The 17416-nt window shown below is 41.5% G+C and overlaps 1 protein-coding gene across 2 annotated transcripts in view; it reads right to left on the minus strand.

Moving 5' to 3' along the window:
• mapk9 (mitogen-activated protein kinase 9) overlaps nt 1-15916 on the minus strand; it is a 27461-nt gene extending 11545 nt beyond the window's left edge. The window contains exons 1-6 of one of the 2 annotated variants that reach the window (XM_033632840.2): nt 15714-15916; nt 7778-7924; nt 3157-3286; nt 2784-2842; nt 2329-2467; nt 749-914 (exon numbers count right to left, since the gene is read on the minus strand). In XM_033632840.2, coding sequence (XP_033488731.1) covers nt 749-914; nt 2329-2467; nt 2784-2842; nt 3157-3286; nt 7778-7893 — 610 coding nt within the window. In that variant the 5' untranslated portion in view covers nt 7894-7924; nt 15714-15916. The remainder of the gene's footprint in view (nt 1-748; nt 915-2328; nt 2468-2783; nt 2843-3156; nt 3287-7777; nt 7925-15713) is intronic. The other variant, XM_033632841.2, reaches the window with a different exon arrangement.
• Between the last annotated feature and the right edge of the window lie 1500 nt (nt 15917-17416).

Below are 17416 nucleotides of genomic sequence, written 5' to 3' on the forward strand. Positions count from 1 at the left end.
CATCTGGTCAAGTGCACCAAATATGGTCTCAATAGCTTAAACAAACTCTGATTCACTGTAGCATATGCAAAATGGACCTTATCGACTCAACTTTAAAAATGCATGTACGACTAATAATAATCCGCTCCAAGCTGGATCCAGCCCCTGTGGTGCTGGGATCTCTAATAACCAGCTAGAGCCTGACTAATACTGGATCAAAGACTTGTGACTGTGCACTTATTATTCTTAACAGCCTGCACCATCTGTTCAGCTGTGATGTGCTTCTTTGTTTACTCCAATGCTGCTGTGTACTGTAAACAATCGAGTCTGTTGGACAAACGATGTAATGATGACACTGTTTCTTAATTACCTCATGCTGTCCTCTGCGTTATGTGTTATAATATCGTTTGTGCACTAGCTGACATACATGGGAGATTCAAACAAACGTATGATAAGCAAATATCCACCAGTTATGACGGTGTATTGGACAAAGAAAAGAGTGTTAGTTGGTCGCAAGGATGAATAAGTGATGTAAGAAGGACGTGACCAGTTCCAGAGTTACTTCCTGTACACACGTGACAGTATTACATTGGTATATACTGCAATTTTAATCAAATTATCACAATACCTTTGTTGTTAGTAAATTTTAAGATAACTGTAGTGGGACAGAGCAGTGTTACATGATGATGTGATTGAAACAGTGGAGCTTAATTCCTTCATCTACCCCTCTCATTTTGGAGATATAGGAACCTTTGAAGCGTGTCCTTACCATTCTCCTTATACTTCATGCCCAGTATGACCTCTGGGGCGCGATAGTATCTGGTCACCACGTAGGGGGTCATCATGAAGTTGGTGCAGGCTGTCCGAGCCAGGCCAAAATCCAAGATCTTTAGAGTGCAGTCTGACTTCACCACAATGTTACTGGGCTTCAGGTCCTAAGGGGAGAGAAAATATATAACTCTATATAAACATATACACAAAAATACAACCCTCAAAGCATTTATTTCTATGGAGATGATAGCTGCAGAAATATTAGAGTGGATGCTAGTTATTTAGGAGAAACTTATTTTATTTAAAGGTGCTGTATATGCCATTCAGAACATTAATATAACAGAGAAACTACTATTTGCTTTGTAAAGATATAGTGGTCTCCTGAGCACAGAATGAAGTCACACACTGTATGTCCCGCAATCTGAGCTTCTCTGTCCAATATTGTGGTACACAGTCTGGCCATGCACGCATGTTAATCCGTGTGAGTCTCTGTGAATGTATCATACTAGCTAGCAACTTGCCACCACTCTGCACTGCGCTCATACAACGGTTAACACTGATAACGCCTCCATGTTAAGAGCCATGTGCAGACAATCCTGGAATCATAGATATGCTCTGAATATCACATACAGCTCCTTTATACAATTGGTCCAAATTGGTTTAAGACCTCCACATTCCTTCAGAATTCACAAGGTACTACTATGAATAACTCTAAACAAGCAGATATTCTTTAAAAATTCACATTTTCTAAAGTCACGTTTTTACATAGCAATAAATATTTAGGACTGGATACTTGATTAAATGGCTAATTAATGAGCAAATTACCACCAGCTGCAAAATCTGCCATCTGGTGGTGCCTCATAGCAGTGATGTGTACATATTCTCCACGGTGTGCAAGTACACTGTGACATCATTGGTGAGTGTGGTTACAGGTGCTTCTGAAACCCTGCTTGTCAGTCTGATATTAAAGGGACAGTTCACCCCAAGGTCAAAAACACCTTACCTCTTGCCTGTAGTGTTATTTATTAATCTAGTTTATTTGGTGTAGCTGCAGAGGGTTGGAGATATCGGCCGCAGAGATGTCTGACTTCTCTCTAATATCATGGTACGATAATCGTCTCAAAAAATATCGTGGTTTCATGGTATCATGGTATACAGAATTATTATTACTATCAGTTACAATGACCCTCAAAAGAATGAAAACAGAGGGCTTTTTTCCTTTAGTTGAACAAATGTTTTATTACTATATTTAAAAACTTGGAACCATTATCGTGATGAAAGTGTGTGTACTTTTTCAGTACCGTAGATAAACAAATATCCACAATATGCAACCCTCACTCTTCATATCACAGTATACCTTGAGACTGGTATACTGCTGCAACCCTAGTTCCATTACAGTGGAGAGACATCTCTATGGCTAATATCTCCATCACTTGGCAACTCACACCATAAAATTAATAAATAGCATTCAGGTAAGAGGAACATATGTGTCATTGATTTTGGGGTGAAGTGTCCCTTTAAGAAACCGTACTGTCTTATAAACATTTAGCTCACAGCACAATCATTCCTTGTTGTTACCCTGTGGATGATGCCGGCAGAGTGCAGGTGCCTGATGCCACAGAGGATCTGGTAGAGCAGATACGACATCCTCTCATGGTCCAGGTCCATGTGGATCACCTGGCATAGGCTGGCATCCATCAGCTCCATCACCAGATACCTAAAAGCCAAGGAAGGGATGAAAAGGAGTGAAGCAGAAACACAAAATGGCAGAGTGGTAGATAAGAGATGCAATGGATAAGAGATAATAAGTGGAGCAGTCAGTAAGAAGAGGCCGAAAAGGTAGTAAAGGGGTTCATAAAAGGACGGTGACAAACTCCAGGAAGAAATTAAAGCTGAGAGAGCATATAAAAGCTACTCAGTACAATAGAAGACAGGTAGATAGAGGGATGCTAGTTAAATGCTAGCTTCAGCTAAAATCTTGCTAAAGCACAGAGTAGGTTGCTGCAGCCCGAAAAGACTCCACTGCCACTCACAGGTCCTGGAATTCCTCCAGGGACTTCTGAGGCGTGAACACATTGATCAGACGGATGATCTGCAAGCAGAGAGACAGGCCATTAGTCCACTCTTTTACTCTCCCATCTACGTCCACTTCACTGTGGAGAGTTAGCCAACTGAGGGCAGAGCACTCAAGTAGGTTTGTCTGGATTCTCTCATTCAAGACATCACATCCACACTGCACCCTTTCTTTTTCCCAAGTTTGTGCAAGACTTCAATATTCTTTTCAGAACAACACACAATTTAAGTCATTGTCTGCCAGTCATATTTCAATCGTACTGTAAATCACAATCAGCCAAAAAATAGAGTGGAAGGCATATAATTCTTAACTCAGATGTGTCTTAGTCTTACATTTTTGTGATTGACGCATTTAAGCAGCACCAGCTCCCTATAGGCACGCTTAGCATGGGTCTGGTTCTGGAAGGGCCGACAGAGCTTTTTCACTGCCACAGGTATACCGAGGTCTGTATCTAGAGCAGAGCTGGTCACACATGGTATAGAGGAGGGAACAGACAGAGACAGAGATTATCAAGGAGGGAAAAAAAGACATCCTGCAGAGCAAAGCTGCTGGTTGCCTTGGCATTAACGTGATGTGAAAAAACCTAGTTACGTGTCTTGTCATTTATCTTTTAAATTTAGGTTCAAGATAGGGCTGGGCGATATGACCTAAAAAAAATCTCCTATTTTTTCACAAAAAATCTGATTCACGATTTAAATTGATTTTCCCCCTCCTAGTTTAAAAAAAAAAAAATTGCGGCCTGGTAGCACATACCTGGGGTCCAAAACTTTCAGCATGTGAATAAACCCCAGCTTTTCCACGATAGCCTATATATGGGCACCATATCTCTTGCAATATACATGGCGACTGCATCTGTGATCGCTTTCCACCGGACCCCTTTCTTATCATACAGCTGTGTTTCCCCTACCATTATATTGGATCACAAGAGAAGTCATTGAAGGTTACCTTTGCTATAGAACAGGTCTATATCTTGTCCTTTTATTAAACAAACTAAATAGCCTTATGTTACAGGCTGAGCCTGATGTGCGTGGCTTGTGTGTGGCTTGTGTGTGTGTGTGTGTGTGTGTATGTGTGTGTGGAGCTGTGTATGTGTGTAGCTGATGTAGGAGGTATGAGACGTTAGCGCGCCAGGTGTGGTGTGTGACGTCAGACGAATGCGCCCCAGGAAGAAAGTGAGACATGTGTTATGTTGTTTACATGGAGCAGCCACAGTGAAGAAGCCTACGCAGTTCTGCATGCTGTTTTTGAGTTATTTCCCTCTATGTACAAGTCAGACACTGATGAGACAGGCCGTGCATCATCCCTGCAGTGCTGAAAATAAAGTGCCGTTCTTTAAGGCAGACGAAGTCCCGTTGTTTATGTGTTGTTGCCACAACGAGCTAACACAAGCTAAAGGAGCTAATGGTCTTCGGAGGTTCCTTTACTACGGTTCGGGGGTCTGCCAGCTTGGCGTTGGTAACACTTATATTTATCTTGTTTACGCAACGGCATGTCATTTATGTCCCTACACGGTGCGCGCCTAAAATCCTCTGCTCTCTGTGTCGCGCACAGCGTAGTTCGGCCCTGATGCGCACATGCACACACACACACACACACACACACACACACACAGGCACAAACATGCACACAAAAGCGCTGAAGAACTCGTTCCCTTTCTTGAGAACAAGTTCTTCCCCGCTTGCTGCCATGTTGTTTGTGTATCAAGCGCGCAGGGGTTAGAGGCTGACATTTTTTCGGGAATCCCACGGGTCACGTGATTCCCGTGGGATTCCCACGGGATGGGAATCAGTTTCACTATTCTTCACGTGATCGGGACGGGATGGGAAAAAATGTCAACGGGAGCAGGCGGGACTGGGAATCATAATTAGGCCTGTGGCGATATGCCAGTCGGTTAATTGCACGGTAAATTAAAAGGGATTAATTGCTGTATTCATGCATGTTTGTTTTCCTCGTCTCTCTCCACCAAAGAGACTGGACGACAAGAGCGTTCACTTCCGTGCATCGTCTAGCAGCCAGGTGAGTTGATTCATTAGCATAATGAACGGAGGGAAAGCTCTTGTCATCGAGTGTCTTTGTCTCTGTGGGGGAGGCGGGGCTATGGGCTACACACACACAGTGCGATATCCATGAGGGGGAGACGAGGCGGAGAAGAAAACAGAGAGTTGAGCATAAGAGAAAGACACGGAACTTGTTCCTAAACCAAATGCCACAGCCCCTGTGTGGGAGCATTTTGGATTTAAACCAAATGACAGAGGGCAGCCCAGTAATTTGGACGAGCCGGTGTGCCGGGTTTGTTCTAAAACCATCTCAACAAAAAGAGCGAATACGACCAACTTAACTGCACACCTGCTACAACAGTAACATGCTGCTCTAACACTGATGCTTCAGTATTAATAATGTAATGATGCCATATATAATCATATCAGTGAAACCAAACACTACTTCTACTGCAATACTTTAACTACATTTTTCTCTCTCAGAACTGGTTCTCATGACGTGTTGTCTGACCACATCAGAAATCAATTGTGTTTGTCATTCTGAACAGCATCAAGGTGGAGTGAATGTTAAAATAATTAGGCAATAAACATCAAAACACAACATTAGATGTCATATTTGGGTTTATATTCAACTAAGGTAGGCATTGTGTGATCCATGTACTATATATATATATATATATATATATATATATTTTTTTTTTTTTTTTTTTTTTTTTTTTTTCACGGTAACTGAAACACAACACAGGAGTGGGATGGGACGGGAGTCATTCTTGTGGGATTGGGACGGGACGGGATTTTTTTTTTCCTTTTTCATGGGATTGGGATGGGATGGGATTATTTTTGTGGGAGTGGTATGGGACGGGACTGAAAATCCACTCCCGTGTCACCCTCTAGCGGGGGTGAGGGGTGAGCCCACTCTGAACTACATGAGCCCAGCGTGGAGCGGCGGTGGCGGATTTTAAATAGAAACTCGATTTTCATTAAAACAAACTGGCCTAAACTACACATTCGAATTAATCACTAAAATCGATTTATCGCCCAGCCCTAGTTCAAGAGATTTTTTTTCTTTGCATTTAGGGCCCAGACACACCAAACCGACACTGAAGAACTAGTGCGTCGATGGCTAATTGTTGCATTGTCTCACATCACCTGTGTACCTGCGAAAAGTTGAACTTCAACACACCACAAAGACTACAGCCAAGTGCCAAATAGCATATACGTTCTGTGCCTGCATTATTCCAGTAGACGGCAGTAGTCTGTATTTGTCCTTCAAAAAGGGAAACCAGAAGACCAATAGGATGAATTCAAGATGCTAGTTAGCCAGTTCGCACATTAACAATACGACCCAATGCTTACAAGAGCAAAGAATATTAACTGTGCATTAGCAAACAATAACACAAACAATTATGAACAGTTTCTGCTAAAGAAATGAATGGCTAAAGATACTCTTACCTCATATAACAAGTTTGTTTCAATCTTACAGTCTCTTGGCTTTGGCCATTTGTTTACTTTCCTCACCTCCATTTGTCTTCTCAAGCACTGAGCTGAAGTGCCAGTCACTGATTTCATTTACAGAAGGGCTTCGCCAGCTCCGACACTAATTCAACATGCAAAATTGGCCGAAAAACAGGCATCAGGGCTGACCAGTGCCAACTGTTCCAGATACACCGCAAAAACTAGGGCAAAGAACCAACAGCCCAACACTGACCGACGGCCATGTTCATTACAAGCCACAATACAAAAATGTTGAACTGAAATAAAACATATGACGGTACTCAAAATTTTCAAAATGACCAAATGTGTTTGTCTAAATATTTGATCAAATTTGACCAAAATTATATATATCTAGCATATTCTCAATTAATGCAACGATACAGCTAAAAAAAGTGTTAGGTGCGAATATTTTACTCAATTAAACATCATATAGCTTCAACGAAGAGTGCGAACAAGTAAAGGCACTGACATATCGAGCCAAAAATCGGCTATCGGTCAAAGTTGGGCCGTTGGTGAGCATCTGCTGCCCTCGTCCGCGCTAGTTGGCCTATATTCCGCCAATTCATCATGGTAAATGAATGAAATCTTTCTGATTTGGCAGTTCAGCTCAGCGAACAACGAGAGAAATAAAATGGAAGTGAGGAATGTAAACAAAGAGCTAAAGTCGTGAGGGAGTGAGGTAGAAACAAACTTGTTATTTGTCTTCAGGTCCTGAGCTCTTTAGCGGATACATTTTGTGTTATTGTTCACTGGTGCCCGGTATACATGCTCTGTTCTTTCAAAATTGCATTGTGTTGTTAATATGCTAACTGGCTAACTAGCATCAAGACGGTTTTCCAGTTTCCCTTTTTGGATGACGATTACAGACTACCCCCATTTGCTGGTATGGAAGGGTATGTCCTCTCAGACAAGCATAGAAAATATGTTTGTTGGCATCTGTTTAGTGTGATCATGTGCAACTTTTTGACCAAGACACAGCGACAAAAGGCCGCGCAGCGGAGGGCTCTCGTCGCCGCTAGTTCTTTGACGTCTGCCTGGTTTGTCTGGGCCTTATCAAAGAATATAGAAAATATGTCACACTGCCAGACAATTGGAATAATGTCAACATTTCTAAATGGAAACTTTATCACTGCAGATACTTTTACTTGTCATAGTAAGAAAGCATAGCTGTTACTAATGTCATTAAGAATACATTACAGAAAGCACAACACCAGGTGCCTGAAACTGAAGCAGTTAAATGATATTCAGCCACCATCATTAATTTGATTATTTACATCTGTGCTTCTCTTGCTGTGACATGTCGAAACTGCCTGTGGTGAAAAAGGACTACTCTGGCCCACCACCAGCAGGACAAAAGTTTATTTTTAGTTTTACTTTGCTCAGTGGTTGAACTCAGAATATTAACTACAACCTGGGCTGGTGACAAAATCACTGAAATGCTAATAAAAGCGCAGCCTCTTACCAGACAATGCCCTGGGCCCCGGAGCCAATGGCACGGAGCTGCTGGTAGCGCTTGAGTACAGTGAAGGTGGAGTCTCCCACCTGAACGCTGTAGAACTGGCCCTCCGCCTCACTCATCCTGCTGAACAGTCAGGACCACCAGCGCTGTCTACAGGGGGCCAACAAAGCACACAGAGGACAAAAAAAGAACAAAAGATAAACACCCAAACAGCATGCCTATACACAAAATCATCTATCTCCTAATGGTGGTACAGAATGGTAAACAATTTAAAGCATGCTAATAGGCCTACGTCAGCATGATGAGGTTATTACGCTTATAAAAAGGAACCTGAAACCATTTTTTCCAGTCCACTGAATCACTTAAATGATCCACAGTGAATGGCAGGGCCTAATATGGTTCCATCTGTCAGTCCCTGGCATCACTCGCTTCATTTTCAGCCCCGTCCCACAGCCAACCAATCTATGACTGCTTTCTGCCCAGTTTGTTCATCTGACAACGGTAACAGTGAATTGGAGCTGAAGTCGAGGCTGTAAATGTTTTGGTGTGTGTGTAGTGGAGAACAGAGGCAGCTGACAGCTTGGAGTTCCCGAGGCTCTCACTGCCATCTCTAAACTCATGCTGACACACTCATGCTCAGTAAACACATACATAACACACACACAGATGTAGGCAGCGTGAGGCTTAAACATGTTCATCATTCTTTGAACGGCATCCAGCTCTGCGACAAGTGTGTGTACAGTCATCAGCATGACATGAGCACATGGTAACTGATACATGTTGATGTTAACACGTGATGCATTAGTGTGTTCATAAGAAAATGTCAGTATTTGCATTGATTCCTCAGGCAGGAAGTGGAGGAGGAGTATTATTCTTGGCCAGGGTTTGTGCGTATGTGTGTGTGTGTGGGCGAGGGCCCACAATTGTGTAGCTATGCAACAGCGAGCAGTCATGGCTGTTTGTCATTCCTTCAGAAAACAGCCACAGGTTAAATGGAGTATGATATTTTAGCCTTGTCTGTTTGACGGGCAACAAGGACACGAACACTCGCTGGTTTTCATGGTCAGGGAGACAAAGCGCTAAAAAGAAAGCAGCAGTGGGGGAGAGGTTAGAATCAAATAGAGCCAAAAAACACCTCCAGCCGCGTGAATTATAAAAGCTACTCAGTCTCAGCTTTGACACTGTGACAGCATTACAAAGAGCTGAAGTGGGTGAGCAGTGAGCTACATCGGTAAGTAGACGTGGACCAACTGGCAGCTACAGACTTCACTGTTAGTGACCTTTAATATAAAATTATTAATGGAGAGAAGGAACACTGCACAATGTACATTATTACCAAATTAACTGACAGTGTATATCACTATCACTATTATATCCTAAGTAGTAGCAGTAGTATAATTATAGCTGGTGATTAAAGTAGTCTTGAAGTTCAAACTTAAAGCTCTTATATTGGGATATGTGCCATTTCAAAAAATAAACGAGTAGTTAACAAATAAATTTTAAATTAATAAATTAATAAAACAAATATATTGTTGCAGCCAAGGATGATTAATTTTTCATAAATAAATCACTGTTGGCAAAATTAGTCTTAAAACTCTATGGCTTTTGTAGCAATTTTATAGAAAACATACAAATACTCTACGATTTTATCAAAATATATTATTTGCTTAACATTTTATTCCTTCCCATTTTGTACACATACCGAGTTCCTACAGCTCAAGGCAAATTAGACATTTGAAAACTTCTTTTAAATGCCACTCATAAAAATTTAAGACAAGAAAAAGGCACGCCACTGATTACTTAGGGACAGTTTTGCTCACATTTATTATATTAAACATGACTTTCTGGAGACATTTTGGATTCCACTGCCTTGATTTCAATTGTGCCAGTTTGAGCCTCATATGCATTGTCTTGTACCGGTTTTAGCCATGCCACAAAGTCTTGGCTAAAGGGCCCATTTTTATTTGATCTGCACTTCCCCATGTCTTCCAGGGTACAGTTACAGCTTACTAGCAGACAGTGGATCCTCTGCTTTGTGCATTCGTGCAAATGAGTTATTGGTTTTGCTATCTGATCTGCGTGACATTAATGCAACAGGCATTCAGTAAATTATTTTCATAAAGTAGATGCTACCAATTATTTTGAGATTTTAGAATGCATAGTCAGGAAAAAAAGGATCCATAAAACCGTTCTCCCTGTGTCTTAGCATTTTAAGACTTTTGAAAAATTGATTTAAGCCATTTTAATACATTATTATGTGAAGAATTTAATGCCTTTTAAGATTTTTTAAGGATCTGCAGGAAATCTGATATAAATAAATGCAATATAACAGAAATTGGCAAAGACAGGAATTAGAAACTATTGACAGTATTGTCAGTAATAGTTTAATAATGCTTATCTAATGTTTATCTATAATAATGTTTATTTGCAATCTCCATTTTGACCCTTTTCTTTGTATGTATGATTGTTGTTATTTAATAGAGGAGATATCTTCATAAGCAATTTTTGGCTTCTAACCTCTCCTACACAATATTTTAATTTATTTTTCCTGTATTTACTATGTATGTATGTGCTAATAAACTAAACTAAACTATCATGGTGCAGTTAAGTCTGTCACCATTGTCATTCAATCATTTCAATATTGATATGGTTAAATACTTAAATTAAAAAACAGTTAAATGAACTCCACACAGTCTCTCGTCTGCCTCTTCAGACACACACATTAGCATATGCAACCACACATACGCAAACTTCTTCATCACCCAGTTCATCTTCATTACAACAACAATCATTTCCCTTGTTATTTTATGCATCATGTTGAGGTATTTCCCACTGTGTTTATGACTTTATTTGATTGTGTTATCTAATCCCACAGAGTCTCTGCTTTTCATCTTGTTTATTTCCTACATTGGTTTATTCTGAACAGTTTGTTTTTAAATCTCTCTTGGACATGCCATCTCTCTCGCTGTCTGTGTTGCCTTGTAAATGCATAAAGACTGAATAAAAAAAGGGCTTTAGATGTAGTAGGTGTGGGTCTGCAACCACAAGCATTACTCAGATGAAAAATGAATCCTTCTCATCTCTATCTACTTTCTTCCTCTGCCTCCCCGGCTTTTTCTCCTCCTTGCGCGTCCAGCTGGCTCCCTCGCTACACCCAAAGGGAGAGCTGCAAAGACCTTTACTTTCTTTGTGCCTCGCTCACTATTTCCATTTTCCGTGGCTTTGTCTTTCTTTTATGCTCCTGACATTCCCTCACTCCTCTGCCCTTTCCTGGGCTTCTTCCATCTTCCCCGTGGCCTCCTCAAAGACATCCCCACCGAGGGACTGACAGATATATTTTTGATGAATATTTTTATCATGGCATGCGAGCAGAGCTTTTCCCGCTTGATTGCATAATTGTTTGAAATGCAGGTGCTGCAGAAACAACATGCTAAGGCCTTGGCTGTGCTTAATTTGAATAAAATTAAAGCTTCCCTTGACACGCAGGCAGCACGGATTTTAGGCCACAAATTTAACACAGCACATAAACACCTTGTGCAACAAATATCCCGCAACACCTTTCCCTCTGAGAAAAATACAGGCTCTGCTGTGTTAGCTTGGAGGCTGCCTTGGCTAACAGTGGCACTTTGATGTTTCTCTCCAGTATCTTTTTTACCTCACCGTCTGGTGCACTGATTCACAACACACACATCAAGCTAAGGAACACTATGAAGGGGCCATTAATCATAACCAAAACCCATTTCAGTTGCAGCAGGCACAGCGTATGTACGATCCTTCACTTGCTGCCAAGCTAGGCACGACTATAGGCTAAATGTACAGTTGACTCAGCACAGATATATGGACACTGACAGGGAACAACTGAAGTGAGGGGAAAGCTTTACAAAGGCAGACAGACACCAGCAGACACCTGTTATAGCTCTGGCCAGCAGGCATTGAGGAATTTGTTCAAATCAAAGGGGATTCGATTAGTGTAGATGAAAGTTAATGTTCCCAAGGGAAATCTAGGCCATTGCAGGTCAGGTAAAAGTGGGACACATCAAACACTAATAGGATATAAAGACAGAAAGTATAAACAGGCTTAATTCGAAGCATTACTGACATTTAGAGAAGAAGTGATTATAGCATTAATCACAGCAGTACAATCACATTGCTTGATCTCATGATACAGCTAATACTGCAATATTCAAGATCGTTATCTGCAACACATCATTCGGTAGAGGAAATCACACCAATACCACCAAAAAACAAAAAAAAAAAACAACACACAGATATCGCCAATCCTTGGGCAGATAATTAACTGTATAATAGTGATCACGGATTTGGCTTCCACAATTAATTAAACCTGATCAGTCACGATGTTAACTGCCGACTAAATTGCCAGCTTCTAAGGTACAGACTGCCTGATCATTGACGTTTCTTCAGAGAACGCTGTAATTAACCAGTCTGTGCTTCCCAAACATCATTAAGGCTGCATGCAAGAGCACTTTCACGGCACAGACAGACTGCCAGTGTAATGTGACAGTGTTTTCCATGGAGGAATGATTTAGCTGGTTGCTTTCTCTTTGGGAACACTATTGATCGAATATATATAGTTTCTGAAGACGGATAAATTGTAATCATTAACTGTGGTTTTAATATTACAGAACATTCAAGTCAATTTTTATTTATAGCGCCCAAAATAAATTGCGCTCATTTGGCAGGCGCTTTTTCCAAAGCAGATTACATTTCCCAGTACGCACAGATCTGAAGCAACCTGGGGGTCAATATCTTGCTCAAGGACATTTCAGGTGCACAATGGGAACCTGGGATCCAACCATTAAGACCTGTTTATACAGTTCCATATATTTCTGAAAAAGGGTATTTATCTTTGCGTTTGCACCTAGCATTTACACGTAACCGCCGTTTTTCTTGATGAAAACTGAGATTTTCAAAATGGCTTCCAAAGTGAAAGTTTTTTTAAAAAAATATCAGTTTCTATGGAGACGTGTAAACAGGATAAACAGAGATTTTGGAAAGCGATGACGTTGCAACCCAGTTCGCGCATGCCCATTAGGCGCCCGGGAACCATAACAACAATGGTGGATATATGCCAGGTTGTTTATGTTTTGTTAGCACTTTTGGGACTACTCACGAGCTGACAAATGAACTTAGCACTGCTGCATCAACATCACCGCTACATCGGCGCACAAAGACGTCTGCTGTGCCAAGTATTAGTGAGTGCATAGCAGCTAACTATGCTACATAAGGTTAAAAGGTAGTTTATCATTGTTTTTATCACTACCGCCAAGAGGAAAACAAATCACTGTGCATGCCCACAACGTTCTTCTATAGTATTTGACATATGGCGTATCGCCACCTACTGGCCTGGCATGCTAACTGCAGCAAAAAGCTGCCTTTTTTGCGTTTTTGTGGATACAGGGATATCGTTTTCACAACTGATCGTGTAAACCCGGAATTTTTGTAAGACGGCATGAATAAAAATCCGTTTTTATTTGTATCAGTATCCGTGTAAACAAGGCCTAAATCTACAACTAAGGACTTACCTGTTCCACCAAGATACAAACTAGGAATGTTCCTAACGACCAATTTCCCTGACATTTTAATGGAAGTTTAAACTTTGACTTGTCCACTCATCTTAAAGCAAGGAAACACGCGGAAAACAGTGAAACTTTAGTCTGTAGGGTTAAACATTGCCCAGAAAACTATCATGTATAAAGCCTTTGGAAATTCTTTAACTTCATATAACCAAATCAGATTTTAAATACCACCTAAATGTTTGGTACTTCACACTGCGCATTATGATCATTGCGCATTATCCTACAAAACATGATAACAACTTACTAAACAAAAGTTACTCACATTTGTTGAAAACTATATTCTCTAGGAAGATAAATCTTTAGGAAACCTGCCTCATTGTAGTTTTATTTAAGTTTAATTGACAAGTTGACTAATCGTACACATCCCTATTAGGAACTGAGCTACAGTCGCCCCAAAGTCAACCAAAACAGTTGCAATTCTCACACTTGCCTGAACTGTGGGGTCTTAATCAATTGATTAGTGTTTCTTTATTACAAAATATCCTGCTTTAAGTTTGACTGAGTTTCAGGTAATTGAGATAAGTGCACAACATTTAGGGCTAACTGGATTACTTCAAGGATTTGATCATTGCCATGGTAATCAACATTCAAATCTGTACTCGAATGCTCTGTTTTTATATACACACACGTATATTCATTTTAAAAATGCATTACCATCACCAAAATTCCCAGACAGTCCATAAATTAAGAAATAGTGATAAAATATTTAAACTTAGTAATAGTTTTGTGACTCAGCTCTGCTCTCATCTAATGTCAGTCACTTTTTTCTAGATATTATAGCTAAGGTTACAGCAACCTGCATGCTAACAAAGTGGCTAAGTGCCACATTATTTTAGGTGAATCGACTGAAAACTGGTGTTCAAAAAAAAAAAAACAACAACTCCAATTTATGTACTTGTCTCTCCCCGAAGCTTTGATTGAGCGTGAATATTTGTCACTGAAGCTCCGATGGCCACGTGTGGTGCCATATTTGCCACTAGTCAAATATTAAACAGATAAGATGACATCAGAGAAAACAAAACAATGTTAAAATAACACAATGCCTCAATAAGGCAAGACAGTATGTTGCCAGGGTGCTGAAAGTGTATGGCAAGAGACATAATGTTATGTGCATTAGTATGTGTCACCTTATTATTTAGAATAAATATGAATTAAAAGATGACAGGCAAGCATAATGCTCTCTTTTTCATTGCCCCTTAAAATCTATAGTTTAAAAGGCATGTAATTCATGACTTATTATATCAAGAATTTGATAAGAAAAGTGACCTTCACCATCCTCATCCCAAGCTCATCATGACTGTCCAGTTCAGTCCAGGGCAGCCTTGGGGTTCGCTGTGGCCTTGGCTCTCAGTTGGGAGCTGGATGGGAGTCAGTGAGCTGGCTATGATATCAGATTAGCATGGCCTGAAGCCTCAGCATCTCATCCTGATGTGGCAGAGTTATAAAACACACACAGGGGCGGGTAAAACTACATCCAGGCTGCTGCTGCACCAGAGATGTCTGCTAGGGGTGTAAAACCAGTCTCTTGAAGAGGATGAGGCGACGCTAAAGATGTGTTAATGGGAAGAAGGTGACACATGTGTTGCTCTTGACACAATCTTGTCATCCCTTCATGTGTGTACTATCCTGCACTCATTGTGTATGACCCCACTGACTAACACAACCCATGCCAACCGGTTTCTGCTTTGACATGCTTCAGATTTTAGACATGACAGATTAATCCCATCATGTACACATGGTGAATGATCTGTTGACACGCTGAAACCTGCCTCTGACATACCATGCCAAATAAAATATAGCACCGGCGTTAGCTTTCGTCACATCTACACCTGTTTTGTGGCAACTGAGGTTTTGGTTTGAAAACCTGAGCATAGTCGGCCTATATAAATGTCATTTATTTGGCTCAGAGTGGGTCCAGGGGGAAGCTACGTACACTGACAACCTTATGTTGTAATACAAAATGGGTGTAAAGCTGAGAATCTTCACGATTTCCTCAAGCAGCATGCCTACTCTAGAGTACACACAGATACACACACACACACAAAAGGTATGAAGTCACCCGTGTATGACACACCGCGGCCGCAGCACCGCTGGCACTCGGCGGTTTAACACAGTCAGAAACGGTCGGTTCACGCAGCCTTAGCCACGCTAACATAAACACCGGTAATATTCACGTTACGTTTGCTCGGTTATAAAGTTACCCAGGCCTACACTGCTCGTCTTTATCACTTCTGTCGGAAGCAATGCGGTAGTCGGGCCGGGGCTGAACTGAAAGCTCTGACGGACCAACGGACGGCAGAGGAGGCGGCAGCGGCGGCGGCAGCAGCCGCAGCGAGACCTACCTTCTCCCTTCGCCGCTCCCAGGGCACTCCCATGCATCGAAAACACCGATGAAACACTCTCCCGGTCTCTCAGACACAAGCCAGACTCGGGAAAGTTCAGGAGAACGGGCTGTCACGACAGATAGACCTTCCTCCGGTTCCTAGCTAACTCCAGCGACAGCGCGGAGGGACGGGGTGCGGAGGGAGGGAAGGAGGGAGGGAGCGCCACAACAAGCACAGAGCGAGCATGCGGGTGACGTCATCGCGCAGAGTTTACGTGGGCGCAAACTTTTTTTTTTCCTCAACAGGAACTTTGTGGAAAAAACTTTTTGTTCTCACTAATAATGATTAAATATCGGTATAAGAGCTGTATCATAAATAATCATATCCTTTTCTAAAAAAATAAGAATAAATAATATTATTTCAAAATACAAAATAAGTCTACCCCAAAGCATCAAAAGTGAAAGTACACAATCATACATATAATGTTGTGTTGTTATTACTAATACATTAACGTGTAAGTATTATTCCATAGCTGATAGAAGTGAAGCTTATTTCAACTATTTGCTTCATTAATGCCTCATAATTTCAAGATGGTGAAATGTACGATACACTCACCAGCCACTTTATTAAACACCTGTCCCACTGTCCACTAAGCAAATATCTAATCGGCCAGTCACGTGGCAGCAACTTGATGCATGTAGGCATGTAGACATGGTCGAGAGGACGTGCTGAAGTTCAAACTGAGCATCAGGATGGGGAAGAAAGGTGATTTAAGTGACTCTTAATGTGGCATGGTTGTTGGCGCCAAACAGGATTTTCACACACAATCATCTCTAGGGTTTACAGAGGATGGTCTGCAAAAGAGAAAATATCCAGTAAGCAGCAGTTCTCTGGGTGAAAATGCCTTGTTGATGCCAGAGGTCAGAGGAGAATGGCCAGACTGGTTCAAGATGATAGAAAGGCAACAGTAACTCAAATAACCACTTGTTACAACCAAGGTCTGCAGAAGACCATCTCTGAACCAACAACACGTCCAACCTTGAAGCAGATGGGCTACAGCAGCAGAAGACCACACCAGGTGCCACTCCTGTCAGCTGACAACAGTAAACTGAGGCTACAGTTCACACAGACTCAACAAAACTGGACAATAGAAGATTGGAAACATGTCGCCTGGTCTGATGAGTCTGGATTTCTGCTGCCACATTCAGATGGTAGGGTCAGAATTTGGTGTAAACAACATGAAAGCATGGATCCATCCTGCCTTGTATCAACGGTTCAGGCTGGTGGTGGTGGTGTAATGGTGTGGCGGATATTTTCTTGGCACACTTTGGGCCCCTTAGTACCAACTGAGCATGGTTTAAACACCACAGCCTACCTGAGTATTGTTGCTGACCGTGTCCATCCCTTTATGACCACAGTGTACCCATCTGCTGATGGCTACTTCCAGCAGGATAACGCACCATGTCACAAAGCTCAAATCATCTCAAACTGGTTTCTTGAACATGACAATGAGTTCTCTGTACTCCAGTGGCCTCCAAAGTCACCACATCTCAATCCAATACAGCACCTTTGGGATGTGGTGGAACGGGAGATTCATGTCATGGATGTGCAGCAGACAAATCTGCAGCAACTGTGTGATGCTATCATGTCAATATGGACCAAAATCTCTGAGGAATGTTTCCAGCACCTTGTTGAAACATATGCCACCAAGAATCAAGGCA

The sequence above is a fragment of the Epinephelus lanceolatus genome, chromosome 7 (assembly GCF_041903045.1).
Source record: "Epinephelus lanceolatus isolate andai-2023 chromosome 7, ASM4190304v1, whole genome shotgun sequence".
NCBI lineage: Eukaryota > Metazoa > Chordata > Actinopteri > Perciformes > Serranidae > Epinephelus > Epinephelus lanceolatus.